Source organism: Melopsittacus undulatus, chromosome 11 (assembly GCF_012275295.1).
Source record: "Melopsittacus undulatus isolate bMelUnd1 chromosome 11, bMelUnd1.mat.Z, whole genome shotgun sequence".
In the NCBI taxonomy this organism is placed as follows: domain Eukaryota; kingdom Metazoa; phylum Chordata; class Aves; order Psittaciformes; family Psittaculidae; genus Melopsittacus; species Melopsittacus undulatus.
The window spans coordinates 4736642-4764525 of NC_047537.1; the positions used below are offsets into that span (position 1 = coordinate 4736642).

At 43.3% G+C, this 27884-nt stretch overlaps 1 protein-coding gene across 2 annotated transcripts in view; it reads left to right on the forward strand.

The window, feature by feature from the left end:
• RAPGEF1 (Rap guanine nucleotide exchange factor 1) overlaps positions 1 to 27884 on the forward strand; it is an 84437-nt gene that overhangs the window by 33657 nt on the left and 22896 nt on the right. For both annotated transcript variants that reach the window (XM_034067547.1, XM_034067548.1), the window contains exons 3-10: positions 2717 to 2895; positions 6026 to 6182; positions 10054 to 10142; positions 10449 to 10601; positions 11994 to 12117; positions 13259 to 13442; positions 14051 to 14566; positions 20631 to 20833. In XM_034067547.1, the coding sequence (XP_033923438.1) occupies positions 2717 to 2895; positions 6026 to 6182; positions 10054 to 10142; positions 10449 to 10601; positions 11994 to 12117; positions 13259 to 13442; positions 14051 to 14566; positions 20631 to 20833 (1605 nt within the window). The remainder of the gene's footprint in view (positions 1 to 2716; positions 2896 to 6025; positions 6183 to 10053; positions 10143 to 10448; positions 10602 to 11993; positions 12118 to 13258; positions 13443 to 14050; positions 14567 to 20630; positions 20834 to 27884) is intronic.

A 27884-nucleotide genomic window follows, 5' to 3' on the forward strand; every position in this document is an offset into this window, starting at 1 on the left:
GCTGTGTGCATTTTTATACTGTGATATATTGTTGATTTCTGGCTCATTCCTTGTGTATTTTAATAGCTGCTGTCCAACTAATCGATTAGTTGGATATAGTGAGCTCATTAGCTTTGTGTGGAGGGAGTGGGGAAGAGGATATGCATGGACTGTTGCCAGGTTCTCTCACTGGGATATAGACATCAGTTGCCAAACAGGAGATTTTCTGTCAGAAGACACACTTGATAAACCAAATATCATCCTTTTCTCCTTCTTAAGTACTTCAGGAGTATAAAAATAGCATCTTAAGTAGATAATCACTGTAGAGCAGAAATAGCAATACCAAAAAATTAATGTGAAATCACTATGTGTAACGTGAAGGTTATGCTCGACCCATGCGGACCTCTCCTCTTCCCTTTTATACCTAGAAATTCGTTAGCATGCGGGGAGGTTTTTCTGAGCTTTCTTTTGTCCCCTGGACCCTGTCTTTGGTTCTTATCATAGGGTGTATTGTAGGAACAGTAGTGTCCTTCAGTAACATAGGCAAAGTTATAATAGGTTTTTCATTGCCAAAATGCAGGCAAAAAGGCTCTGTTCAGCTTTTGTAATTGGGTGTGTTCTGTACAGCTCACTGTAACCCTTTCTGGGTGAGTTGTGTCTCATACATGATGCATTTGTAACGGTTCTGTAAGGGAAGACTCCTACTTTGGTGTTAGGAATACACTGAGATGTTTGGTGGAAAAACTTAATATCATTAGTCTTGTGAGATACAGACACAGGAATATGTTAATATCCATCCATCCCACCAGATTATTGCTCCTTTCTCCAGATTTATTGCTGTTGTTCTCAGACCTCAGTGAGTAAAGTACTAAACACAAGAAGCTTCAGCCTCAGAGCAACAACTGACATTGATGTATGTGAGCTCTGAGCAGCACCTGTGATCCTATATAGGATGTACAGGCTTGCTTTGTGTATGTTTGTGTGCACACGTATACACACGCATACGATACCTCTGGACCTCAGAATGGGTTTCTTAGGGAATGTCACCCAAAGAGCTGGCAGGGAAGTTGCAAAAGAAAGGCTGTGTCCCATATAGTGTCCGGTGGCTGGATTTGCATGCCTTGGTGTGCTCAACGGAAGGATATGTGTTTCCACTTGTCATTCTCAGCCCTGAACTCTCAGAATCAAGCCCATTCCTCCTAAGTGCCAGAAGAGTGTTTAAGCTATTAAGTCACAAGCCTTTCTACAGGAAACAGTTGTTGAATGAAATACATAAACAGCCATCAGAGCAGGAACTGCAGCCCACATTTTTTCACTTCTGTTTGAGAGCTCTGACCAGTGGGCTGTGGTCATACTTGCTTGGGGGTATACAGGGGCTCTTCATCCCTGAAATGTGTGATCATCTTATATGATGTGCCAAACCTTCATGGGAGGGTCTGAGCTTCTCCATATCTCCTGGAGTAAATTCTGCAGTGGTGAAATGCCTGAAAAATGAGAAATGTCATTTTTTGTATCAGTGAGTTGCCAGGATGCTCCTCAGCAAGGGAATTTGGGTGCTGTGGGCTGCAGGTCAGAACCTGAGGTGCCTGGCAAGCAGTATGGTCAAAAAGTTGGAAGCAGCAGCAGAGTTTGGGCACTTCCCAAATGAGATGGAAAATCACAGGGTGGTTTGCAAGTCCTGGATTGGATGTTAGACTTGGAGCTCTATGGGACTTGGGAATCTAATCCTTTTATGTAACTGGCCCCAAATTACTAACCAGTGTTGCCTATAAGCTGTTCTTCCTAAAACCTTTTGGGCTGCTGGCCTGATTTCACAGAAAAGCAGCAGTCTAACAGCTGACAAGAGTATGGGGAACACACAATGCCCATAGGTCATTAATTCTTGAAGCTGAATTTCCTGAGGAGATAATGGATGAAACCTGACTCTGCTAAGCTCTCTGCTCCTTTTCTAGCAGTGTTCAGTAGTTCATTTAAATCTCACTTAGGAGCTGCTTGTGGCATTAAAAGTCCTCCAGGTATACTCTGGTAAACTTCTTTAAACTATCCCTGTCCAGAATGCCTTTAAGGCATCATGTATCACTTCTGAGTTTCCTCTTCCAGCGTTGGCGGTGGCAAGGAAGTTGGTGACCGCAACTCAGCTTTATTCCAATGAATTGTTCCCTTCTGCAACATTCATTCACTGATGCCAAAACTTAACTTTCACAGTTTGTCCCTCTGGAAAGCATGTGAGTTCCCTTGTTCCAGCAGCATCACAGAATGATTTGGGTTGGACACTGATCAGGATGGAGGTTTTTATTTGTGAATGGAGGAACAAGACTGTAGCCCACTTTCAAACAAGTAGGCCTGTTGGAGTCAGGAGAATTAATCAGAATTATAAGGGTGAACAGCACATATGTTGTTGAAACTATCAGGATGCAGAAATGGAGGCGTAAGTAAGTTTTTCTGACTCAGGGCAGGGGTTATCCTCTTTTTCCCTTTGGCTCATCCACTCTGTTTACTGATTGAAAACACCTTTTGGTAGTAAGATGTGCTTAAGGACTTTGCATCAAAGGAGCAACTCAATTAAAACTGGTAGTTGTTGCTTCGTTTCTTGCATTAGCGTTACTATCTCCGCTTAGGGGCAGAGACAGGCAGCAAATCTGCCTGCGGAAGGTGTGCTTAGGTAGAGGAGGTGAGAAGGCTGTATAACATCAGGGAAGCTGAGGTTTTAACATCTCCTTTGTTTCCTCCTCTTCAGAATGTATCCTGGCTAGAGGAAAAGGAGAAGGAGGTCGTCAGTGCGTTGCGCTACTTTAAGACTATTGTGGACAAAATGGCAATTGATAACAAGGTGTTAGAGATGCTGCCAGGCTCAGCAAGTAAAGTGCTAGAAGCCATCCTGCCCTTGGTGCAAACCGATCCACGTATCCAGCAAAGGTAAGTGTCCTTCTTGAGTTTTGGAACTGTGACAGAGCAGCAGGCTTCCAGCTTCTCTCCTTTTTGTGTGTAAAGAATCACATCGTGCAGGAGACAGGCAATGCTGCAGTGGCTAATGAAGTGATGGCTATTTTTTACTAATTATGTGGAAGTTTTCAAACATAACTTAAAAGCGGGTTCCCTGCTGTGGAGAAGCCCATGCTGTGGCAAGATAAAGCAAATCAGAATGGTTTCAGAGAGGAAGATGGGATGATTCTTAGCATAAATTTGGAAATACATCATTTACTAGCAGGAGAGTCCCACTACAGTGCTTCTGCAGTCCATGGTGGTATCCTAAAAGCTAACAAATCCAGTAGCTTTTACCTGAAAACAAGTTTATCTTCAGAGTAATACCTTTTGGAGTTCAGTTTATCCACCCTAATATTAGAGAACCCAGAGCCTCTACTCTTAAGTGCTTTTTTGGATTTTAGTGGATCAGACACAGTACAGAAGTCAATAGATGTACTTTAGTAGATTAACCAGTCCAAGTTTATTCCTGTGTACTCTCAACGGATTATTTATCTTTTAACAGATTATGTGTATTATCTTTTATTATTATCTATGTATTATCTTAGACAGCGAGTTTGGAGCCAGGGAAATAATAGAAATTCACCAAAGCAAAGCTCAGTATGGATTATAGGAATTTGTGGAGTTGTCAAGCCATAGAGATGTAGCTGCTCATCCCATAGATGCTGGAGCTTATTTACACAAAACAAGCAAACATTGTTGGATAATATAGAAAGAGCAAGATTAGCACAGACAGAAAAGCACAAAACTAGGCAAAAAAAATGCAGGTGTTTGGTTCCTGAAATCCTGCCTGTTTCTGTACTGTTCCTATTTGTTTTCTGATTAAATATCTTGATTTTTTTTTTTTGCTTCATGATACTGATTTCTGTGCTGGTGCAAGAAAGGCTTATAGTATGGTCAAGACAGCAGTAGGGTGCCAAATACTTTGCAGAGATGCTTAGATGTGTTTGGCCCTGATGCATAGACCAGGGTTGTATCTGACTGTACGAAATGAAAGAAGCAATAGGTGAGAATGAGAGCTGTGGCTGGGACAGGAGGGATCCAATTTAGGTTGGATTTGTAGAACTACAAAGAGCAATAGCTGTTAGAATGGGAACAATTATCAGGCTTCTGGGTGCAGGCACAGAAGTTTCTTCTGTTGCTATCAGGTTTCCCACAGCCATTAAATTCCTGACAAGCACCTGCTCTCACTTAATAAAAGAAACAGGGAACTTTCCCCTTACACCGGGAGAACATGTAAAATGTCAGCAAATATTTTTAGGGTAGAACATTATCTTTATAGCCACTTGCTTTGATTTCTGTATCCAGGGGGTGTTTGCTGCGTGATCTTTCCTTTCAAGAATATGTTTGGAAATAAATATCAACTAAGTGGTCTGCAGCAGCAGCAGTATTTGAGACAGTTCTATCCTTTCTCTTAGTAATGAACTAATGCAACCTTGACAGTTGGATACCTATATTTACCCATATAAGCAGAAGTTTCATAGTCAGTAGGCAGTGGAGTCCCCTACATAATGATAAGTCTCTCTGGAAGCAGTATGTATTAAAGCACAGATATATGTTGTACCTTGTTTAGCCTCACAATAAAAAAGGGATCTGGCATTCTCAACAAGCTGTGTCCTTTTATGCCTACTGATGTACTTTCTTTCCTTCCAGTAGTGACAAAGGGGTGATTTTGATAGCAAATCCCCCTCAGGAAAAGTGAGCCAGGCTTGTGTCAGTGTGGAAGAAAGGCCTACAATCATTGCTGGACTTCTTTTGGCTTTAGGGGAAGCATTTGCATCAAGGAAAAAAGTAATTAAATCTAGCACAAAATGGGCTTTCAATTACTGCCTCCTTAGAAGGAAACAGACTGAAGATTAATGGCAAAGAAATCAAAGCCTTAGAAAGAGATGGGGGAGGGCCCTATTTAGGAAATATCTCCTACCAAGCTAATTTCATTTGAAATTAGAACAAATGGCAAGCTGCATGCTTTAGAAAGAAACAAACAGCTAAACAAAAAGTACCCCCCCTTGTTTGTATCTCCCTGGTTGTAACTTGACAATAGCTCTTTCTCCAGTCCTGGAAACCTCATTCACCTAAATAATCTCCTTGAAGCTTGTGGGCTCGATTCTCTTCTCACAGATAATGAAATTACTGGAATTAAGCCAGTGTAAAATGGATCCTGAAGAAAAATGGGCAGATTTGGAACAGTTGTATCAGTAATGATTGCAAGATTACACCTTCTCTTATCTATTTACGGTTTCGATGCAGTTTGGAGTTGATTTAACTTTACAAAGAATTGTTGAAGCGTTGCCATCAGCAGTACTGTTACACACCTTGTTTAATAATGAAGTAAGTGTTTTCAGAATGGCCAGGGAAATGCCTGTGAGCGCTGTTGTTACAGTTAACTTTTATTTAGAGTTGTCATCCTTCCAACCTTTTTTTTTCCCCCTTCAGAACAATAGCTTCAATTCTGGTTCTCATTAAAAACAAAACAAAGCAACACCCTTCCTCTTCCAAACCTGAGATTCATTCAGTTCAATTTCTGTAAAGAAGCAGGTTTTAATTACATGTTTTCAGGCATTATAAACAGTTGAGGCAATGGTTTGTAAAGGAATAATACAGGCAGCTCTCAATTATCCAAGACACTTTTGGGGAGAGTTAATAAGGAAGAAGGAAAGCAAAGATAATAGTGAAATAATGTAACTTAGACTTAAATATAGCACTTAAATATTTACCTTTGAAGTTAAGGCATGGGATGGAGCTGTAAATTAAAATGGGAAGGATGATCCTTTTAGCACTGCTGTGTTAATCTGCAGCACAGGTAATTCTTTCTGTTAACTGAGAATGGACTGCTGATTGTTTGTACCTTCCCACTGTCATCCTCTTTGGTGCTGGAGAACAAGAGGACAACTGCATCAAAGGAGAAACCCAGGCTTTGTCACCTGCTAAACACAAATTCTGGATGTCAGAGAGAAAATGAGAACAATGATGTCTTTGACAGTGTGAAATGCACTTTAAATCAAGCACTCTCGTAACATTTGATATCTCCATAACTTCATTTTGTTCTTTCTCAACTGTCCAGCTCTGCCATCTCATCCTGCTATAGCCGTGTGTACCAGAGTCTGGCCAATCTGATCCGCTGGTCTGATCAAGTGATGCTGGAAGGCGTGAATTCAGAAGACAAGGAGATGGTGACAACAGTGAAGGGTGTCATAAAAGCAGTTCTGGATGGAGTCAAGGTACATGAGACAAATCTTGTAAATTATATAAACTATATAATAATGGATTTTAGAAGAGATCTGGTTGAAAGAAGTTAAAATCTTTATTCAGCATCATATTAAATTTCAGCAAGTCATTCCCAGTCTCCCATGCAGATTACAGAGGTTGCATATTTTCTGTCTAGGCAGAATATAATGGAAATGCTTCCTGTCAGTGCTCACAAAGACTCAGACTCCAGCTCTGTGTTTTAACATAAATTTTAAGGGATTTGTCAGTGATCCATCACCACTTTCGGCAGTGGGATCAGGGTGTGGGACAGGTGATGAGCTCAGCTCAGTTTTCTGGAGATTAATTTTACATAACTAATGGGAATGTTTATAACAGAAACCTTTGTATCCTTTGTGAGGCCTACTTACAGCACTCCCTCCCTACCTCACCCAAGGAAAGCTGTTTGCTTTCCCTCTTCCTCTTGGTAAGCTTTTTGGTACCCACTGTTTCTCTTTCCTAGGCTTGTCTCTGGGCCGATGGCTGCCGAGGCTGTTCATTCAGCGGTCCTAGCGCTGCAGTTAAAAGTTGGCTTGACCTGGACTTAGGGCAGCAGTGTATCTCTGCCTGTTGTATCTCCTGGCAGTCTTATTTTGAAAGCTGTAGAGGAAGTTGAGCCTCTTCCAACAACAGATCTGAATCTAAATGGGGATGTTTAGATCAAGTACAGAGAGAAAGCTGGGATAGAGTTTTAAGACCTGCAGTAGATGTTTCACCTGGGTTAGTGTATCAGGAACAGACTGTGCTGAAACTCAGCTTAGTTTTTATAAACTGGAGCTGAATGCAGAAATGATGTCAATCTCCCAAATCAAACTTTGGCTGTCACGATTTAAGGAGTTGTGTTGTGGTGTTTGCATGCTCTGAATATCTCTTCCGTGTTACTCGAACACAGATAGTAAAATCTATTAATTGCCAAGCCTTTTAAAAATATCTTTGAAACAAAACATTCCCATCACTAAAAGAAGACAGATTTTCCAGGATTATTTTCCACAATATGCCCGTTAAGATCCAGATTTGGAAAGAAAAGCCGATCTTAAATTTGCACAGCAGGATAGAGAAAAAGAGTTTAGCCTGAAGCCTCAGCTGCTGTTAGTGCTGGAATTTAGTGGCAATTTGCAGTACGTGAAAATCTGTGCTGTGGTATCTGAGCTGTAATATCCCAGCAAATAGCGGGAGGGTTCACTCTGTTACCACTTAATGAAGCTGCACAATCCCGTGGAGAGCCGTGTTTCCAACAGATCCAGGATAGAGTTGTGTAGTCTCATGACAGGAGACTTGGAGACCTACTGTCCATTCACTTCAAGCAATATCTAAACCCCAATACCTGTTGCCTTCCAGCCAAAGCCACGTACTTGTGTGGATGGGTGGTAGGTCTTGGATGCCTGCTCTTCCCATGCTGCAAGTGACTGGGATCAATACAGGCATGTCCATACAGTGCTAAGCCTGAACTATTAAGCCCCACTGCATGGCATGGCTATATCTGTCTCTTCTTTGTTGTCAGACTAAAAGTTATTTTGGCCTTCCAGTTGGAGCTGGCTTATGTCTGGTCAGTGAGCAGATGTGTGTCCGTCTGGGTAGATGCGAATGTGTCTGCCTATCAATAGGTCAGCATTTGGAAGCAACATGCACTCTTCTCCTGCATAAACGAGGAGCAAGGTTTATTTTAGAAGGGCCAAGCCAGCTTTCAGGTCTGGAAGCAGAACTGAGAAGTTGGACACTTCTCTGCTGTGGAGAGACCTGTTTGTTTTTCTGGCAGATCACATCAGATCCACTTCCACATTTCAGTGCTTACTTCCCCCTGTTTTTGTGAGAGTTAAGCATAAAGGGGTCACTTGTGCACTTCTGTTACTTGTGTTTCGATCTCAGGTTTTGATGTCTTGCTAGCCAGATATAAAAAGGAAAAAAAGATCCTTGTTTTGATTACATAACTTCTTAAAAATCCATCTCATTTTGGAATTTCCAGCTTGCTGAAGTAGCAAAAGTTTGTAGAGAGGCTTTAATTATCTGTAATTACTCCTGCAGGAATCTCTTTACTTGCTGATAAGGAATAGCATAATGCGCATCTGGCTCGATTGCGTGCTGATTACCTCTGTGTGTACACTAAAGATCTTGGCTTGATTTTCAAATGCTAGTTCTCATTTTGGGGTTAGTAGAGAAGATTAAAAATCAGGGTCCATGGAATCCAGTGATATTGGTCAAAGTTGAGAGGAAAAAGTGATCCTGTTTTCTGTGATGGACGAGCCTTAATTGTATAACTTTTCTATACACAATGTAATGTACATTATCACAGTGGACCTGATAGATTGTCAAAAGTCCTGTTGCTCCTTGTAGCAGAGTACTTCCCTGTCCCTGGAGGACATGGTCCTCCTGGAAGGTGGGAGCTGGCCAGGCTGGCTGGCTGTGGTCAGCGTGGTGCTGTGCTTTTCCTCATCAGGGCACTTAGAACATGCTGTTCCTCACAAGGGCTCTTGTCTGTCTGTCTCAGACAGGAACATCTTCATAGCATTAACCCACATGGACATCTGTACACACTATGTTTGTGCTCTTCCATCCTCACTTGTGGGAATTTCCGTTTCCAGCTGAGTGTTTTGTTGTGCTTTTGGTTGACACAGTGTACGTTATTCTTAAGCACAAGGTCACACCAAGAATGCAAGCAGAACATTGAAACCAAAATCAGCTGTGGTGGACACTTGGACTGTTCTCACTGTCCATTGTACATCCAGTGCAATACTTTATTCCTCTTGTGTGTATGTTGACCCATGGAAGCTCAGCTTTAAATAGAGCCTTATATAAGAATATGAGAACCAGAATATTTCCTTTCCTTGAAAAGCTGATGATGACAATGTTCCAGTTGCAGTTATTACATTGAGAGAGCAATGACAGTTGTTTCCAAGCTCAACAGACATGGACATGAAGATGATACTGAAATGATGACATTGTACTTCAGGGTGCTTTGAAATTAAAAATTGATCCCTTATAGTTTTATTTGCATAATATGCTGGGAAGCCAATACTGTCAGGAAACACTGCCAGTTTTCCAGCCTGCCTGTAAGAGGGCATGTGTTTGCATCTGTGAGCAGTAGATCTATTTGTTGGCCTCAGACATCCGTCAGATGTTCTCTCCATCTTTCTAGCACAAGTGATTGTTGTTCTGACTGCTGGCAGACTTATATTTCAGGATTATCATGCCCTTATCTCTTTATCCAGAGCCTTATCTTCCTATAACAGATACACCCGGAGTAGCTCCTTGAATGATTAAGACTTCCGTTGCTCACATGTTAAAAGATGGCTTCAGGGCAAGCAGGCCCGTTAATAAAGGTGTTCTAAATTTAATTTCTTGTTGGGCATCTTACACAAAGGTTTCTTTTTGAGACAAATATATACTTGTTTATAAAATATAAAGCTATTACTTATATTTTTTTACTAGCTAGGTGAAGTATTCCACTGTGTAAGACTTTTCTGTACTTAAATTTATGTATGTAAAGGCAATCTGCCATTATCTAGGGTGTTGTGGGGACTAGAACATGTTTGTGACAACAGAGGAAAGAGGAAGCATAGCAAAAAGGTATACACGTGTGTTTGTGCAGAATCCCCTTAGGGCCAGGGTTTATAAACTTAACTCAAATATAGCCAAAGGGGCATGCTGCTCCTTAGAAACAGTGCTGCATCGTTTGTGTATCTCTGTTCCACACTTACACCCACGTCAGCTGTGTGTCCATGCCATCATTACTACATAACGTGGGTAACCAGGAGCTTACTGTGCCAACATCCCTTTCTGACCTAGGATGTTTGAGTGCAGCATTCAGCAAATAATGATGATTCTCTTTTTCTTCTCTCCATCCATCAGGAGCTGGTCAGACTCACGATTGAAAAGCAGGAGCATCCCTCTCCCACAAGCCCAGTTAAACCCAGTTTACCAGCATGTAAATCTGACAGGTGGGTCACTGACAGGGTTTCTTCTGTGTACATGACTAATATAGAAGGGTTAATTTCTGGTTACTGATAGTTGAATTAAAGCATTTAGTTATTCTTCACAGAGGGTAGCATAGTGTTCTTTATGTAGCCTCATTCATTACAGTGAAACCACTTAAAGAGAATATGCTATGATAGGATAGGGAAGATACCTATAGATATGCTGTGTCTCTCATAATTGTGTGTGATTTAACATATGTATTAACCTGCCAGCATGCTACATTCCTGCTGTGTTCTATGGTATATAATCTGTATTGTGCTTTGTTGCAGCCCATCAGAACTTCCCCTTACAGACCGAGAAATGGAAATCCTCAACAAAACAACTAATATGACTCAATCCAATGAGTTACTGACTGACTCCATGGATGAAGAAGTTGCACCTCCCAAACCCCCTTTGCCTAGCATTCGTGTGGCAGAAAACAGGTAATACTGGCAACCAGCTGACTGAAGAATACCAGTGGCTCTTACCAGCTCCTTGGTTTTTCAACAACCTTGCAAAATACGCACAAGAAATGTCACAAGGAGGGTTAGTGGTGCCTCTGAATTTCCAGTCCTTCAGAGTAATTCTTCCCTGCTCCAGGGTTCTGTTTATGACTTTGTTATCTCTCTGCCTTGTTTTGGGCAATACCCTTCATTATCTGTGTTTTCCTTTCCTTTTTATGTGAGGGTAATGCTATGCCCTGACATCCCTGCATGAGAGGCATCACGTAAAGGCATAAGAACCTTATTTAAAACTATATGAACACACCACACTGTACAACAGTGTCTTGCTGCTGTATCCAGTGGAAAATGTTCTGTTAATGTCAGCAGGCACTTACCAACCTGTCCTGCACCTCCGGGTTGTTCTGTATTTGCTTAAGAGTGAAAGGAGCCACTAATGTGTGAAAAAAATCTTTTACCTAGTTCTTACCCTGATCTACACATAACCACATGAAAGTTTCTATGTTCTGTTTTGAGAAGGAAGAGAAAAACCCCAGTTTACAGGATTTTGGTCTCTGTGTGCAATGTTTTCCTTCTCTAGCACTGGGGCTCATGGATGGTGTGAAAAATGCATGTTGTGCTAATATGAAAATGCGGCGTCAAGGGCTGTGATTGGCAGAAAGAATCACATTTCTATGTATTTTATGAATTCTCATGGGTGTTATAACTATTTGCTGGTATGTTCCAGGAGCAGAACATGCTCTTGGGTATCTCACAGGCTCGATGCTTACCAGATTTAGGCGCCATTAGAAGCAAATACTAAAAGTACAGTGGTTAAAATCTCACAGCTTACTGCTAATAAGTGTATCTGAAACAGATTCGTGGCAGAGCATGGATCCCTCACATGCTGAGGGCAGTACTGACCATCTTGTTCCCCGAAGCTCATCAGGAGAGTGGAAGGGCACAAAAACAATTGTCCTGTCCTGTAGATTGCTGAAACTCTGAACATTTTTCAAACCTGGAAGGTGGGAGGAAGAGGTCAAACAAAACATTTAATTTGGATTTTCACCACTTTTATTAAGAAATAATTACCTTACTAATTAGCTCCATTAAAAATAATTCTTAAAACAGCAATTGTTTTTGTTTGAGAAATACCAGCTCTTTTCCAACCTTACAAATAAATCACTGCACAGGACCCTACATGTGAGAGCATTCTTAAACTGATATTTGTTAGTGCATACACTCCACTGAGTAGCTCCTGGCCAGCTTTGGACAAGGACCTGTGAGCTCTGAGCCTGGCAAGTCAATGACTTCTGGAAAAACAAGCTCGTGAAGCCTCTGAAGTGTTTTTGCTGGAATAGTAATGGAAGCATCAATGCCTGTTGTGTCTTGCAGCCCTCCACCAGCGTTACCTCCTAAAAAGCGGCAGTCGGCACCTTCCCCAACCAGAGTGGCAGTTGTGGCCCCCATGAGTCGAGCCACCAGTGGGTCCAGTTTACCTGTTGGAATTAACAGACAGGTAATGGCATAATCCCTTTGTGAAAGCCAAAGAAACATGCTGCGAACTGTAGCAAAAGCTCAGAGAAATGCTGTAAGCTGCAGCCATGCAGTTCCCTGCACGCCTCTGCTCGTCCCAAACAGCCCTCAACTCGGGAGAGGGAGTTTTAGTGGCAGGAGCATCAGGATAATAAATAATGTGAACAGCTTAATTTTTTTTTACAGTGTTGTTTGGATTTAATTAACAAATTGCTACAAACTTTGTTGCCTTGAGCTGTAGCAGAGGATGACGATGTGAGTGGTTGAGTGTTGCTGTGTTGAGTAGATCAGGTACAGAACTGAGCTTACCAGTATCTCACCAAGGTTTACTTAGAGGCCAAGTATATCTCCACCCAGTCACAATTTAAAACCTCTTTTAACGCAAGCAGTAGTTTGAGCAACTGCTCTCACCACTGCTGGTGCTTTGGGAAAATATAGAAAACTGGGGACTGTGTGTGTTAGTCATCCTCCATAGCCTGTGCTAGGCTGGGGTTTATGAGGTAAATGGCTGGGTTGCTCTACACATTTAGGAACTTACTAACTCAGCAGTGAGGACCTGAATTGTATTAAATTGCACCAAAATCAAATCTTGTCCTCATCCCCAAAGCCTCAGCTCTGGCTTAGTTGTTTGGCTGACCCAGATAAAGCTGTGGAAGTTCTTCAGTTCCTAGTACAGTCACACTTAGGTTGTTTTGCTGAAATGGGATTGCTTGAGTGGTTCACTTGCAGGTTGGTGGGCTTGAGGAATTTCCAAAGTAGAAATGTATAACATGGAAAATACAGGCACAGAAGTTATATCTCACTATTGCTTATTTTTCCTTTGCATGCACTTCAGCTAACCAATTGCTAAAGGCTGTTTAATGGGAAATCTTGCAGGCTAATTCCCTACTATCAGTGTCTGGACAAGCAGTTATCAGATGTGTGAAGCAGTGAGGGATTCTTCTCAGCCTCTGTGAAGTTCAGTGTGGGTCACACACACAGCTTGTCTAACTAGAGGGGGCTAGCAGCACTGATCCTCTTCCCTCCTGGTTTTCTTAACTGTGAGGTGTTTGCTCCTTGAGCTGCATCTTCCTTATTAGTGAGCTACCAAGAATGACAGTAATTTGATGTTTATTTTGCTTAAGGATTTTGATGTGGACTGCTATGCCCAGAGAAGGTTGTCAGGTGGAAGCCACTCCTATGGGGGGGAATCTCCTCGCCTCTCACCATGCAGTAGCATCGGCAAACTCAGCAAGTCTGATGAGCAGCTGTCTTCTCTGGACCGCGACAGCGGCCAGTGCTCCCGCAACACAAGCTGTGAAACGTTAGGTAAGCAGAGGGCTGGCCAGGGTTGTCCTCCTGCTGCTGGAGGAGCCCCCTTCACTCTTGTCTGGGAGCTGTCATAGCTGTGATGCAGAAGTAAATGGATTGCGCTTGCAACTGTCATCTTGTAGCTGCTGCAGGCGGTTCTGTGCAGAGTTATAGTCTGTCGGATAGGAAAAAGCCCAGGGGAATGTGTTTCCCTAGCTATAGATGATTGTGTTCAAACTCAGTTCATATCTCTTTCAAGTGGAATGTTTTGTTGATTTCAGACTTGTCTGCAGAAACGACAGTCCTGGTAGACTAAAAAGATGTTGTTTCTACATACTAGGAAAGAAAATAAAAATATAGATGTGAAACATAAATAATCTCTGCAGTGATCTACCTGCTGAATTTTTGTTACTTGTTTGCTAGTGTAAAGAAATAATGGGAAGAGTTTTATTAAGGCTGGATGTTACAGAAGGTGGAGCAAGATGGCCCCTGCTGCAAGGAAATAGCACTCTGATTAAATGAACTGATTAATTAACTGATGGAATGGGAGGAGCAGAATTAAGAAGGGCTAAACAGTAGAAGAGAGAAACTAATTCGTCATTCTCCTGTCACCTCTGTTTAACCAGATCAATCAGATCACTATGATCCTGACTATGAATTCCTGCAGCAAGACCTCTCCAATGCTGATCAGATACCTCAGCAGGCTCCAGGTATCCTCAGCCCGTTGCCAGAGTCTTTGGGTGAGTCTGGCTCCCCTTTCCATGGACATGCTTTCCAGCTCCCACAGGGCAGCTCTCCTCCACTGGAATTCTGCAGCCTCTCAGGAGCAGCACAGCCAACAGAGACTCCTCCAGCTTTACCAGAAAAGAAGAGGAGGAGTGCAGCCTCTCAGACTTCAGATAACTCAGGCTGCAGGGTGTCCTATGAGAGGCACCCTTCCCAATACGATAACATCTCAGAGGATGACATGCAGAATGCAGTGTCTGTCCCATCAATACCCTTCACACCGTTTGCTGCTGTTTTGCCTTTCCAGCAAGGAAACTCTTCAGCACCAGTTGAATTCATTGCTGATTTTGCTGCTCCAGATTCTAACAGTGACCCTGAGAAGCCACCTCCTCTGCCAGAGAAGAAAAACAAACACAGTAAGCAAGTTCTTGTATTTGGGTTTTACTTTACTTGAGTTTCTCCTTCCCTGCAGTTGTTGTGCTTCAGATGAACACTAAGTAATGGTGACCCCCAAGGTAATGCTCTTGCTTATGTGAGGCTGTGTCAAAATCAGTTAGTCATGTCAAAGACATGGAAGGGATGTGTCATTCTTATGGTGGGCAGGGAGTGACTCTTGGAGCCAGGAATGATCCAGGCCCAAGGGGATCTGTCACCACGTGGTATCGACATTACTATAGTGAGACGATTTTACTTCTCTGTTTACCTGAGTGGGAGTCTCCAAGGCACTCTGTCCTGCAGATATTCCAAGTCTATCCTCCCATTTTATGTCCTTCTCCTGTGTCCCCATCTTATGAATGTTTTCCCACTGCAGAAGAGAATTGGATGCTTTCCAAGAGCTCAGAGAAAGGGCTGCTTTTCTGTCCAAAACCAAGCATTGCCAGAGCAGTTATTTGGGAATAGGAACATAGTCACCCACATAGTTGGGCAAGACAAGACTATTAACCTAGTGTCCAGCACTAGTGCTTTGCTATGGGATCTCATTTCCTTTGGATGCCTAAGAATTTCCCACATCATTAAAATGAGCAGCCTCTAAAGCAAAGGCTTGCTGGCCCCAGCCAGTCTCCTGGCACACCAGTATTAACTATGACTCCAGCTCACAACCTTATTGTGACTTCCTTAATGTTCATGGCTGAAAACATGTGAAATCTCTTGCCAAAAAAGCAGCCATACTGATCTGCCAAGGAAGGCTGTGGACTATGCACTGAGATCCAGCAGATGTTAGTTCACTAGTCACTGGCTTGCTTTGCAGCTGTATGTTGCATGAGGAGGTGGTGTATACAAGATCTGGATCAACAGGGTTACGTTATGTGGCTGGCAGCCCAAGTGAAGAGCTGATTTGAAAGTGCTGGGTTGGCTTTCTGACTCATTTCTGCAGTTCATAAGTCTCTTCACAGAGAATAAGGTGGAAGCAAGATGAGCGTGTGGTGCAGCAGGGTCAGTATTCTGTCCATTCCTATGGTAGTGTCCCTATATACAGGAAATCACTTTTGCCCTCTGGGATGCAAACATTTAAATGATACTGAAAGCAACTAAAAAGGAGCTGAGGTGTTTGTAGGCAACAGAAATGATATAAGAGCTGGTGCAGGCCATAGCCAAGGCTGGCTGTTATGGCTCGTGCTGTTCAGAATACTCGCCTGCAGTACCAGCTGCAAGGGGATATGATGCAGAGCCTCCTTACTGCAGGATCAGGTCCTTCTGGGCTCTGGGTGTTAACAACAAGGCCTGGTCCAGGTGGTTTTACACCATGCAGACTGGGATGGATGCAGGGAGATGCACCTCTGTGCACGTAGTAGGCAGCTTTAGTAGGGGGAGATGCCTGGGTAAATCTTGGGTAAGAGGCAATTTGACAGTTGAAAGAGAGATCTGGGCTGTTTGCTTTCCTCTTCAGGCCCCATGTGTTTGTTTTCTATTATCATATAAGATCTCAAGGAGTTAGTTAAACACAATTCTAAAAGCTATCTTCTCCATTATTTCCCATGCACACTTTTAACCACAACACCACAGCCTTGTATGTGAATTTTCTTTGATGTTAGAAGAGAGTTAATTGTCATCTGTCATCTGGCATTATGAGAAGCTCTTGGAGTATTGATCAGATTGGATTGCTAGGAAAGGTAGAAGCTGTTACCTAACATGTTGTCAGCTCTGATGGTTTGATAAAGCACCCTTGCTGCAAAGCGTGTAGTAGTATTTGGGCAGATACCTGACTGCTGTGGATTTTTAATTGCACTCATGTGACATCAAGAACTTGTTTTAGATTGTCTTTACTCCACAGTATATCACACCACAGATCTGTGGTTGTTAGTTTTACTTTTATTTTCAACATTAAAAGGACAGTAAAACATTACTCAGGCTGTATAGTAGCACCCAGCATTCTTCTGCCTGGAGGCTGATGGATGTAGATATTCTTGTGCAATCACATAGGTGAGGCAGTGCTGCTTCCACAACACCAACAAACTGCTGGGATCCAGAGGAGATGTGTGAATTTATTAACAAGATCTAGAGCTCACACAGATGGGACTTGGTTGTAGTCCCTTTGTTGTGGGTCATCTTTTGGTAGCTGGCAGGAAATGTTGCAGTGGATACTTTGATGTTCTTTTTATTGGCAATGTACAGCAAATCCTGCTTGAGTTAACCATGTGTATTGCTGTGAGCTGTGCTCAGAGGGACCTCCAAGAGTTGACTTCTGTATAATTTAAACAGAGGACTGGTAAGCCTTTTAGTTTTGCATAAATTATTACATTACTGTGCTAAGGGCAAATTACTCTAGACTTCTGCTTGAGCACCAGCATCATGCTCCTGATGTACAAGACACAGATACGGAGAGCTGCAGTGAAGAGTCCAAAGTCAGAAATAACAAGATCCTCCCCCCAAACAGCTTGGAAACTAGCGGTGAGGCACTTATTCATGTTTCCCTCCCTGTCAGTGGGAACAAAATGCAGCCTGATGCCCTGTAAGCAGCTGGTATTTAACTGCAGGAACCATGCTGAGGGCAGTCTGGGCTTAGCCAGCGGATAATGCCAACTCTGAAAAACAGCTCTCCTCCCAGAGGTGACAGCACAGACTGGCTTATTTGACCTTGACTTCTCCACTGAGTTGATGTGCTGTATAGCTTAAGAATTTCCATTATTTTGGCTCTTGCCCATGCACACAAATCTCCTGTGCTTGTGCAGGCCCAGTTGTAGCACAAGCTGCTGGCACTGTACCAGGAACTGGGCTAGACCTTCAGTGAGTCCTTTGCATCGGATACTACTGTACCATACCTATACTGCAGATGTGCCTTATTGCTGATAATCTCCTAACAACCACTGCACCAAGGGTGTTTTCCTGACAAGAGGACTCTTGCTGCTTTCTCTCCTCTCCTGCAGCACTTCCGGGACCAGTGTTTGCTGTCTCTGTGCAGAGCACTGGCTGCACAGAGAGCTGGCTAGGGCACTGCTGGTGCATTCTGAGCAATCCCTGTGTCTTCTGCCATGTGGGCAGAACTGATGTGTGCTGGAAATCCCTGAGCAGCTTTAGCTCCTTCATGAATGACAGCCAAGGCACTGCAAGCAGATTGCTGGGAAGGTGTTCCTAGCCTCAGTCCGAGATTTTATGGGGGTTTTATTCCAAGTGTTTTCTGTCTGGGTTCAGAGCTGACGTAAGCTGGGCCTGTGGTGGGAGAGGTTTCTCTCTCACACCTCCCTTCTCTCCTGGGGTACTGCCTTGAGACTGTGTCACTCCACCCCAGCTTCTTGCGGTGGAGGTTGCAGCCTCCATCCCTCCCTCTGCACAGTCACTGCAGGGTGTGCAGCCTGATCTGAGCTGGTGATGTAATTCCCCATCTGCTTTTTACATTTCTGCCTTGTTCAAAACCACAGCAGAGAGGGGAAGGAATGGAGGAAGAAAGGGGGAGAGAAGAACCTTTGCAAACAGCAGTCTCAGGAGTGGCCCTGCTCCCTGGCTCTCTTGTTCAAGATTGGCAGCATTTTAATGATGCCATTTTAGTTTGTGCTCTGCAGTCTCTGCTCCTGAGCCAGGTTTGTGTTTCACTGTCCCAACTGTTTTTCACTCTACCTAAAAACAGAGAAGACAAAGTAGAAGCAGAGACATGCTCACCTGCCCTGGACTAGTTGTAACAAGCAAGGCAGGGAGCTGCCATGAGGATGGGATGCATTAGCCTCATAAAGAGCTGAGATAAAAGAGCTCTTCATTAGTCCCTTGCAGATTGAGTTAAAGCTCTCAATAGCATTCAGCCTTGCTACCTTGAGGTACAGTAATTCAATTTTACCCAAGTGTCTAATGTGATACCCTTTTCACCAACACTTCCTGATCTGTAGTGTCATGCAAACATCTGAACCCAGCTGTCAATCCTGAGTGCTGTCTTCAGATCTGGATGTTAAGTGAAGGATTGCTTTTGAAGGGTTGGTCTGAATTTAGCAATGTCTGCTGCATTATACCAGGACTGCCAAGCCTGACTTCTTGGCTGTTATCCCACCCAGTTGATGAGCTCTCAAAATGTGGTCTTTTCCCTTAAGCTTTTGTCCTCTACACTTCTCCAAGGAGTCATGAACCTTAATTCACTTTTGCTGCCAGAGAAATATCTTTCATAAGCCTTCTTAAAATCTTACCCTCTAAAGCTGTTGTATGATACCAAGTAATTTTTTGGGACATGGGTATTAATAGAAGTGCCTTAGTCAACTGAATCACTGATATTTGAAAGTAGTATTTTAGTAATTCTGTATTTTCTACACCAAGACTCCTTTACCTTGATTTCAAATAACAGACTATCGCCAGGATGTGCTTCTTTTCACTGTTAGGCTCCAATTCACATGCATGAGCAAATTTGATCTCGGCTTTAACAGGAGTGCCAACACCAGCAGATGATCAGGAACAAGCACACACCAACACTCGTGTGTATGTGGTTTGAAACCTCTGGCACATTTCCTTCAGTAGGAAAGGTGTGAACCAGCAAGGGTAGTGACTTATATCTGTGAAGGAGGGTGGCTGGGAGAGGAAGAGGAGCAAGGCTGGGGTAGAAGAGGATGCTGGGGGTCAGAATTCCAGCAGCTTTGGCAGAGCTCTGCAGGAGCTGGCAGTGCTGCTGGACACAAATAGGTTGTCCATTGGCAAGTCCATGTAGGGTCACAGGATGGGGACAGCAGGTGTTGCCGGTCAGGATTGAAATCCATCAGCTGAGGTTTCCTCCTCGGCCTTCTTTCTTTATTCTGTTTTAGAGAAGGATTCCATTCTGTGGGAAGGGGCAGCTGTGATAGCTCTGGAATTCTAAATATTAGAGGAAATCTGAAAAAAAGGGTGCAAAAGGCAGGTGTGCAGTGACACATCAGCACAGTGCATCCTGTTTGAAATAGGCTGGCCCATCCATGTGCATTGGCAGGTGAACAGAGGGCTTTGCCTTGCAGCTAGTGTGGGAAGCAGCTTCGTGATGTGCAAGTACTGCATTGTATTTATAGCTTTCACTGAAGCCACCCATTCATTTCAGCTGTACAACTGAAATGCCAGCAGAAGCTTAATAATTGCCACCTAATGACCAGATTTACAAAACCTGACAACTGCTGGTTCATCAGAAGGAAGGGAAGAATTATCACAGAGGATCTTGTGCACAACAGCGTATTTACAAAAAGGCCTTTATTAGTCCTTTTTATGACACTTAAATGCATCTGTTGCTCCTGTTCTCAGGTATGCAGAAGAGAGTTCTGTATTTATTTTATATAATAAAGATGCTTTATAAAGGGATGGGAGCAAAAGGTGTTGGACTGGAGCAGAGAGGGCGCAAAGGCATGGTCAGTGGCACTTTTAGAAGGTAAGTATCCTCTATCAGCAGTAGCATATAAATAGCTGAGGAGGAGGTACACTCAGTCTCACAGGTAGGTGCTCTCCAGTAACAATTTTATCAGCTTGCTAGAATGGAGAAAGGCCATAAGGCTCCTCGCTCTAGAAATTTTGCTGACTACAGATATGAGACTCCTTATATGCACAAGAATTAGTATAGATTTATTGTCAAGATCACATCTTTGTACAAGATGATTTGTGCCTCCTAGAAAGCAGACTGAAGTTATTCTGATTATTGTATGACCTTGGGCGCAAGCTGTTGAGGACTATTGTCAAAATTGCCTTCAGTTACATGAGGAAGGAATTTGGGCTAAGCGTTGGTGAACCAAACTTCTCAAGTAGCTGTTTGAAGACCTCATGGTTTCCTTAAACCATTGTCAGATGTGTTTGTAGCCTGTGATTACGTTTGTTGTGCACTGGCTTGCAGGATGGGGTATTCAGATCCTTTCCTGCAAGGTGGATGGCAACTGACTGTGTGAGCTGCCTGTGAACACAGCATGGATGCCTTGCTGCTCCCAGCCTGCAGCAAAGCCCGGCTGACAGTGGCATGGCCTTACTCTGACTTCATTTTGAGAATAAGCATCCTGCCTGCTGTTACAGCTGCAGCATGTGGACCAGGAGCAGTGAGTGTGACCTGTCTTTGCATTGCAGTGATGGCGTACATGCAGTTTGTGGAAGACTACTCTGAGCCACAGCCGTCCATGTTCTACCAGACCCCTCAGAATGAACACATTTACCAGCAGAAGAACAAGCACCTCATGGAAGTCTATGGGTTCAATGACTCCTTTATCAGCTTAGACCCCTCTCAAGATCTGGCACCTCCTCCTGCTCTCCCACCCAAGCAGAGGCAGCTGGTGAGTGACATCCATTGTGCCCTCCTTGTCCTCCCCCAGCCAGCTCTGTTCTTGATACTCCTGCTTCTAATGGGCTGTAATGGTGGGAGGATGTCTTATTAGAGTTACCCCATCGTGCTCCTTGTCATCTTGTTAACACATTCTTAAGCATTTTGCATCCTCTACTTTGAGCTCCTTTCTAACCCCATGTTCAGACCGTTCCTCATAAGGCTCTGAAAGTCCTAAAATGCCCTAAAAATGAAACATTAGTCTTCCACATGGCATGGCTGAATCTGTGCCAGGCTGCAGGCTTGTGTAACGACAACTGCTTTGAAGATTTTGACACGCTGAGCAATGTGATTTTCCAGAGACTGCTGCACTGTTGTGCCCAATGCTGTTTTGAAACTGTTGTCAAGGATGCCACTAATAATAACAGTTAAACTTAATAACTGCTTTTGTGGCTCAGTCTTTGCCAGAGCCACAGGACTTTGGTATAGCCATTCTTGTTTTCCTCAGGTTAATCCCCTTGTGTGATTCAGGATTTTACCTGTTATTCCAACTGCCAGCACCGAAAGGCACATTCACATGTGTTTGTGTTTTTGGTGGTGGGTTTAACAGTACAGCAAGTGCCGTTTTCCGTGTGGGGGATGAAATCCTGGCCTCAGTGTTGGCAGCAGCACTTTTGTTTCCAACCTCAGTGGAACTGGGATTTTTGTCCTATTTCTTTTTCAGGGTCTTCCTTTCTCTATTTTTAATGCCAACCCTGAGGGGTTTGTTAGATTATTTGATTTGCTCTATTTTTTATCAAAAAGAAGGCAGTTTTGGTGCTGATGTAGCTGACTTAAGTTGGCCATGGCTGTAACAAAACAGGAGGAAATGTGGGAACAGAGCCATGGTCTTACCATCATGAGGGAGACTGCTGCAATATTTCTTCATGCTGTCTATGTTAAAGTTTGACTCTCCCAGGGTGATGCTTTTTAATCAGGTGGGAAATCAACAGAGAACTCTTTAAGTTTGGGATTTGCATAACTGCATTCCTGTGATGCAGGTAGGAGTCCTAAGAAGATAAATTAACATTTCCAGCTAAGCTAAACTGAGTATTATGCATTACTGTTTTGGGGGGGTGAGACCTGGGATGCCTGTGTCCCATCTGCTTTGCGGGGACATTAAAGTGTCTACAGAACTGCTCTCTAAAGGATCAAGCAGTTCTCCAGAGTCTGTGATTCCCTTATCAGAGTGATCCTTGCACTGTCACTTGCACTTTACAGTCCCTTGCCCTACCTTCTCCTAGAGGTGGCTACTAGTTTCCAGTGGTGATTTGGGCTACAGGGTCACAAGGGAGAGTTTGTCAACATAGATTTACTGTAGCCATTGTGTTGAAGGAGACTTCTGCTCCTTGCTTGAATTTGTCAGCTGAAGCAAAGCATTTCTTTGCTGCCCTTTAATTGTTATCTGGGCAGCCAAGATGTCACTGGTTTGCCTGCTAGGCATTCCTGTAGTTTTGCAAGCTGATACCATCAAGGTGTTGCTTGCAGTTCCCTGAAGCAAAGGTTTCTTCAAGCACAGCCTCCCACCCTTACCTTCATCTCTCTGTTGGGAAAGTGGTGGAAGCAGATGATGGCTTGTTCAGCAGTCACTGTAAAAGCCACCAGACTCTTGTTCCTCTGCTCCTGCTCCGTGAGAGTTTCTGAACTAACAAATCACATGGGCATCAGCTGCTCCAGCTGCAGGCAGGTTTTGCTGGATGGACTCCTTTATAAAATAAGAATTGGGGAGTCCTGTCGTGTGAGCTTCACATCTTGTTTATGAAACACTGCAGGTTATATTCAACAAGTCAGAGCTGAGACAGCCGAGATACACCTTACCCGCCCTGAGACTCCTCACTGCAGTGGAATTCAGGAGAAATTCCTTGATAGTATTTGTTACTTACAGTGTAATATCTCCCCTCATGCAAATGATATATAATTTTGGATTGGACTGAAAAATGGCAGGACGTCACCGTTCTCAGCAGTATCTCAGCAGTGGCAGTGAAGGCCCATAGCTCACACAGGAGAGACCAAGTTCCCGGTGGGCAGGTTGCCACAAGGAGTCTGCAAGAACTGGCTGCTTAGCAGGAGCAAAAGCCAGTTCCTCTTATGGGCATCTGCCCCACAAGCCATGGGATAAATAGGGCAGTGAGGAGCAGGTTGCCTCTTCCTGCAGCAACTGACCATGGGTGCACTGTAAGGGGGAGGCAGGAGTTTATTTTTAAGGGATTTGTGAAACAAAGAACATTTGAACTGTGATTTTTGCTGTGCCTCTTGAGCTCAAGAAGGGCATATTGGTGTGTCTGACTGATGAACTGTATGAATAGCTGTTTGTTTAGCACGCCATTATATGCATTGTTTTGCAGTTAGCATTTCTTACCCTTTTATTCATAGCCTTTTCTGTGCTCTCTTTCTTTGTGTCTTCTGTCTCTTGCTTTCTTCTCCCTCTTCAGCAGGCCTCCTATGCTGCCTCTTCTCTTTCTCCTGTCTCCTACTGTGTCCAGCAAACTAAAGTGCCCTTCACCCCCGAGGACACCGGTGCCACTCAGGGCCTCACTATGTCAGTCTCTAACTCCTTTCTCAACCGGCACAGCTCCTTTCCTGTGCATTCGGTGAGTGGCTCTCTGCACTTTAACACGTGTGTGGGTTTTGTGTTGATGAAACTCTTCTGTGCAAACTCTGCTTGTGCTCATGGTTGCAGGTAAAGCCAAAGGTTCTTTTTGGGGGGGGGGTTTGAACTCATGTAGCAGTCAGCCAGGTGAGAAAAACTGTGTAAATCCTACTAAATGAAGCACAGGGGAAGTATAGCTTGTTTTATATAAGTAGCAGTATTGACATTTGTGGTGAAGGACTGACGAAGGAGAGCTGGCCTGGGTGCCATGCAAACTCCTTTGACCTACATGTTCCCCAGGCTGCACATCAGAGCTGCAAAGTCTTTCTGTTCAGTTGCATAATGTCAGCCATGTGGATGAGTTGATTAAAGGCTGCTGTGTGAGTCTGGCCTTCGGAGGAATAACAAGATGCTGTCCCCAGAATACATGGATTTAGTCAAACTTATGGAACAGTGACTGCAGCTCCTTAATCTTTTTCCTCAAAAATGGCCTCTACCAGATCTTTTATCTAATACTTGCTTGTCTGCTTCCCTTCACGTCTCCATGGTCCCAGACAAGTTCAGTAACCTTGTATGATTTGCTGATGGATGAGCAGGGCTTTCTCTCCTACAGCACTGTGAACAGTCTGAAGAGAAAGAGGCTGGAGGAGCTGAGAATGATTCAAATCAAAATAAGACTAATCTTAGAGCACTGCTTAAATCCGTGATTAGCTGCTTCAATTAAATGGTAGTAATAACAAAGTGTTAAGATAATGAAATTAAATCTAACCATGGGATTCCACCAGCTCATCAGTATGGGGCTCGTTTGCATGTAAAATATGTGGTTATGCTCTGATTGCTGTGTGATGACAACTGAGAATAGACTATTTTTTAACAGTGGCCTGGATGTTTAGATAAATTAGACTTCTTCTGGAGCAGAAATTATCAGGCAAGACTTGAGAAAATTCAGAAAGTGTTCAGTTAGTTTAATGTTAAATGTTTGAAAATGGTATCCTCCCACTGTGCCACTGCTGTCTCCCCATTTCAACACTTACTCATTCTCTAAAAATTAGCCATAATCTTTGGTCCAAAGAAGAAAGTATTCAAATACTTCACAAGTAGTGCTACTTCACAAGCAAGGAATTAAAGCTTTTGGCTTCCATTTGTGTGAGAGAGAACAGTATCATCATTTTGCTGCACAGATGAGAAGGGTGAGGTGTGGAAAGGTTAGTGCTTGCAGAAATCTGTGGTAAACAGTTCTAAATTCGAAGTAATGTAAAAGTTCTGACTTGTACAGCTGTCTTGTTTGATAGTGATCCGTGCAAGCAACACACAGAACTGTTAAGACTAAGTAAAAACACTTGACTGTTTTTGTTTTGATTGAGAGGCTATGAATATGATACTATAATGTTTTCGAAATATGCAGGCACTTCCATTTAAAAAGTGTCCTAGTTGGATTAAATGGTTACTTATCTTTGTAATTGTTCTGACCTGTTCTCATCTTGCTTTGGGCTGCATTTTTGTGAATAGGGTATTTTATGAAATGATAAAACTTCATTAAAAAATCCGTACTTGTTTTTACAAGGATTTGGTGAGGGGAAAATAAGTGGTTGAAGAATGAGGAACAATGAGAACAGTTACACAGTGCACCATCAAATGCATAAAGGACATAAGCTGAATTTAAAATGGTGATTTTTCCATTAATGCCTTTAAATTATGATAATCTCATAGTTGCTCATGACTGTAGCTGGTCTGTGTTTTCACAGGGAAAAATGAGATTTTCACTATGACAGTGTCTCTTTGTCTCCAAGCTGCAAAATACCAATGTCCTTACATGCATCATAGCTGACCCATGTAATACCATAACCATGGTTTATCCCATTTCCTTATCCCTAATAAGACAGAGATATGAAACAGCTGTCAGGGTTTGGATCCCTCCCAGGGCGACACCCTGCATTTCTGCACTAAGAAGGGCCAGAGCCCCTCTTGCAATCTGCTCCTGAGCATTGACTGGAAGGAGTGTGTGGTTTCAAGTGAGGGATGCCACAAGCTGCACCAGTAATGCTTTAAGCAAATTGCTCTGGTCCTCTTATTCTCATGTCACCAGAGAAAGGCCACTCAGTGAGCACTGTGGGGAACAATAAACCTGCTTAAAGTTAAGCATCAGCTTTGCACCAACCCCAGCAAGTGAGTTAATGCTGGGGAAAGCACACCTTTCAGATACCAGCCAGCTGAGGGTTGGCTTCTTGCACACCCAGATATCAGTGGTGATTACTGAATCTCTTAAAATTATATGTCTCCTACATAAGTAGTTACCCATTCTATTCAGGAAGCAAAAAACCTCCTTAGATCAATCCCAAGAAGTCAGAACTGATAAATGAAGTGGCTGTCCATTGACCCAAGGCAAGCAGAGCATTGCAGGTTTGCCAAGCATAGCCAATTTTCAGGAAGTGCACTGTGCTTTTTTCCTTCCCTGGAGACTGGCCTGGACAGCAGGAATCAATCCCAGGGGGAAAACCTGTCCCTGTCCCCATCTGTTCATGTGCAGGCAGCAGCAAAGCTGAAATTACACCATGTTTTTCATGTTAGCCCAGTAGGTCAATACGCCAGGTGAAGGACTCATGCTTTACTACTGATTTATGGGCCTTAAAAAGACTATTTTTAGATGGTGTTTTGAATCAGAAAAGAGGTTAAGTTGCTCAGAGCATCTTTACTCTTTTAATGTATGAATTTCTTTTCTAGAACCCTGATTCTTTTCTTTGGGATCAGTACTGCAGGCACTGCTGCAGTCCAGAAGCCACCACTGCTCTCTCAACCCACTAATCGTGCTTTTCCCTTATTTGCAGGAAATTGTGTCAGAGGTAATAGCTTTTACTGGAGAGAGGCAGAGCTTGAGCAACTGGATCAAACCTCATAGGTTTGGCAAATTGAGCTTGCTTTTAACCAAGTCTGATCCGTGTCTGGCCTCTGTGCCAGCAAGGGCCCTATTTGTAGTGTGGGCTGATATTTAAGAAGCTGCATCATCATTCCCCATCCCATGCACAGCTAAGATGTTAAATCCAATGTTGGGGGGACAACTGGATTGTACTGTCAGGGATAAGTCTAGGGATTCCCATCTCTTGAAAGTACTTTGAGTTGCTAAACATTGGGAAAGGAGGCATGCAGTAAGAAACGATCCTCCTCAGTGACTGATTGTTGGCAGTAGTTTTTCTCTAGCTGATCACCTCCCTCCTTCTCAGAAGACAGAGATACTGTCCTTTGGTTCATTAGCTCCATGTGCTGTTTGACTGGAAATGGGTAGGCAGGTATCTGAATGGCAAATCTTGGAATCTCATTACTTCCTGGCAGCTGGGGAGCTCTGCACTGACAGAGGAAATCAGGCCTGTTACAAGCTCAGTTGCTATCCATACACATATTTTCCACCAAAGACTGCAGAAGGCCTTGCATTCAGTTACAGCTAGGAAGCTTTTCCTCTCTGAAACAAGGAACACACTTGTTTCTCCAAGGCATGTACATACCATTAGTGGAAATTTGGCTGCATCCTCCACTATGGAGAAATAACTTTCTCAAAATGTTGGTTTTTCTTATGTTTTCTTTTTAATTAAGAAACATTTCCAGTAATTTTCCAGAACCCAAATTGGCTGTCAGGATTCCAGCAGAAGGCGCAAGTGATTTCCTTATGAAAGCTCCGGTTCAGCGCTTCTGTTCTCGCTTGTTCCCACCATTCCTGAGCAAATTGAGTAAGCTCACAGAAAATTCACAGCAACTGTTTCTCTTTCTTGTCTGTGTGTTAACGTATGTTCAGGAAAAAGAGGATCAGATAAGTGCTTAAAGATGCACACGATGCAGACATGTGCTTCACATGTTTTCCCTGCCTTGCCCCTGTTCCTGTAGCTCACTTCCAGCCTGCAGCACACACCACAGTTCTGGCTCTCAACAGAGACTGAACTGATTTGATTCATATGGTGGTCTGATGGTGGGAGCCTTGGTCAAACCGGTACTGGGAAATCATAGAGTGGTAATTCATTTCTCTCATAAGTAGGTTTTGGCTCCTTATTTTGAGGGGGAGGGAGAGATTTGCATCCATTTAACCATCCTCTGAGTCCTAGATATTGTTTTGCCTTTCCTGTTTAGTGTTCCTTCTGTGTTCATTTCCACTGCCCACGGCAGGGCTGCACAGTGGTATTAATAGTGCTGTTGTGTGCTGGATCACCAATTCCTGCTTCTGAAAAACCACTTCCTCCAGTGGTTTATGTTTTTCTTGCAGTTGGAGCACTATGGCTCTGTGTAGGTCTTTAACCAGCCCTCTATTGACTTCATAGGCCACACACCCCACTTTTTTTATGTGACTGAGTTTTTAGGAGTCTTGTCTTTGTCTCTAGGCTCTGCCTTTTAAAGATCTGCTTGCTAGATATGGTGGTATTGTCTACAGGCTGAATAAGAGTTGACGCTGTAG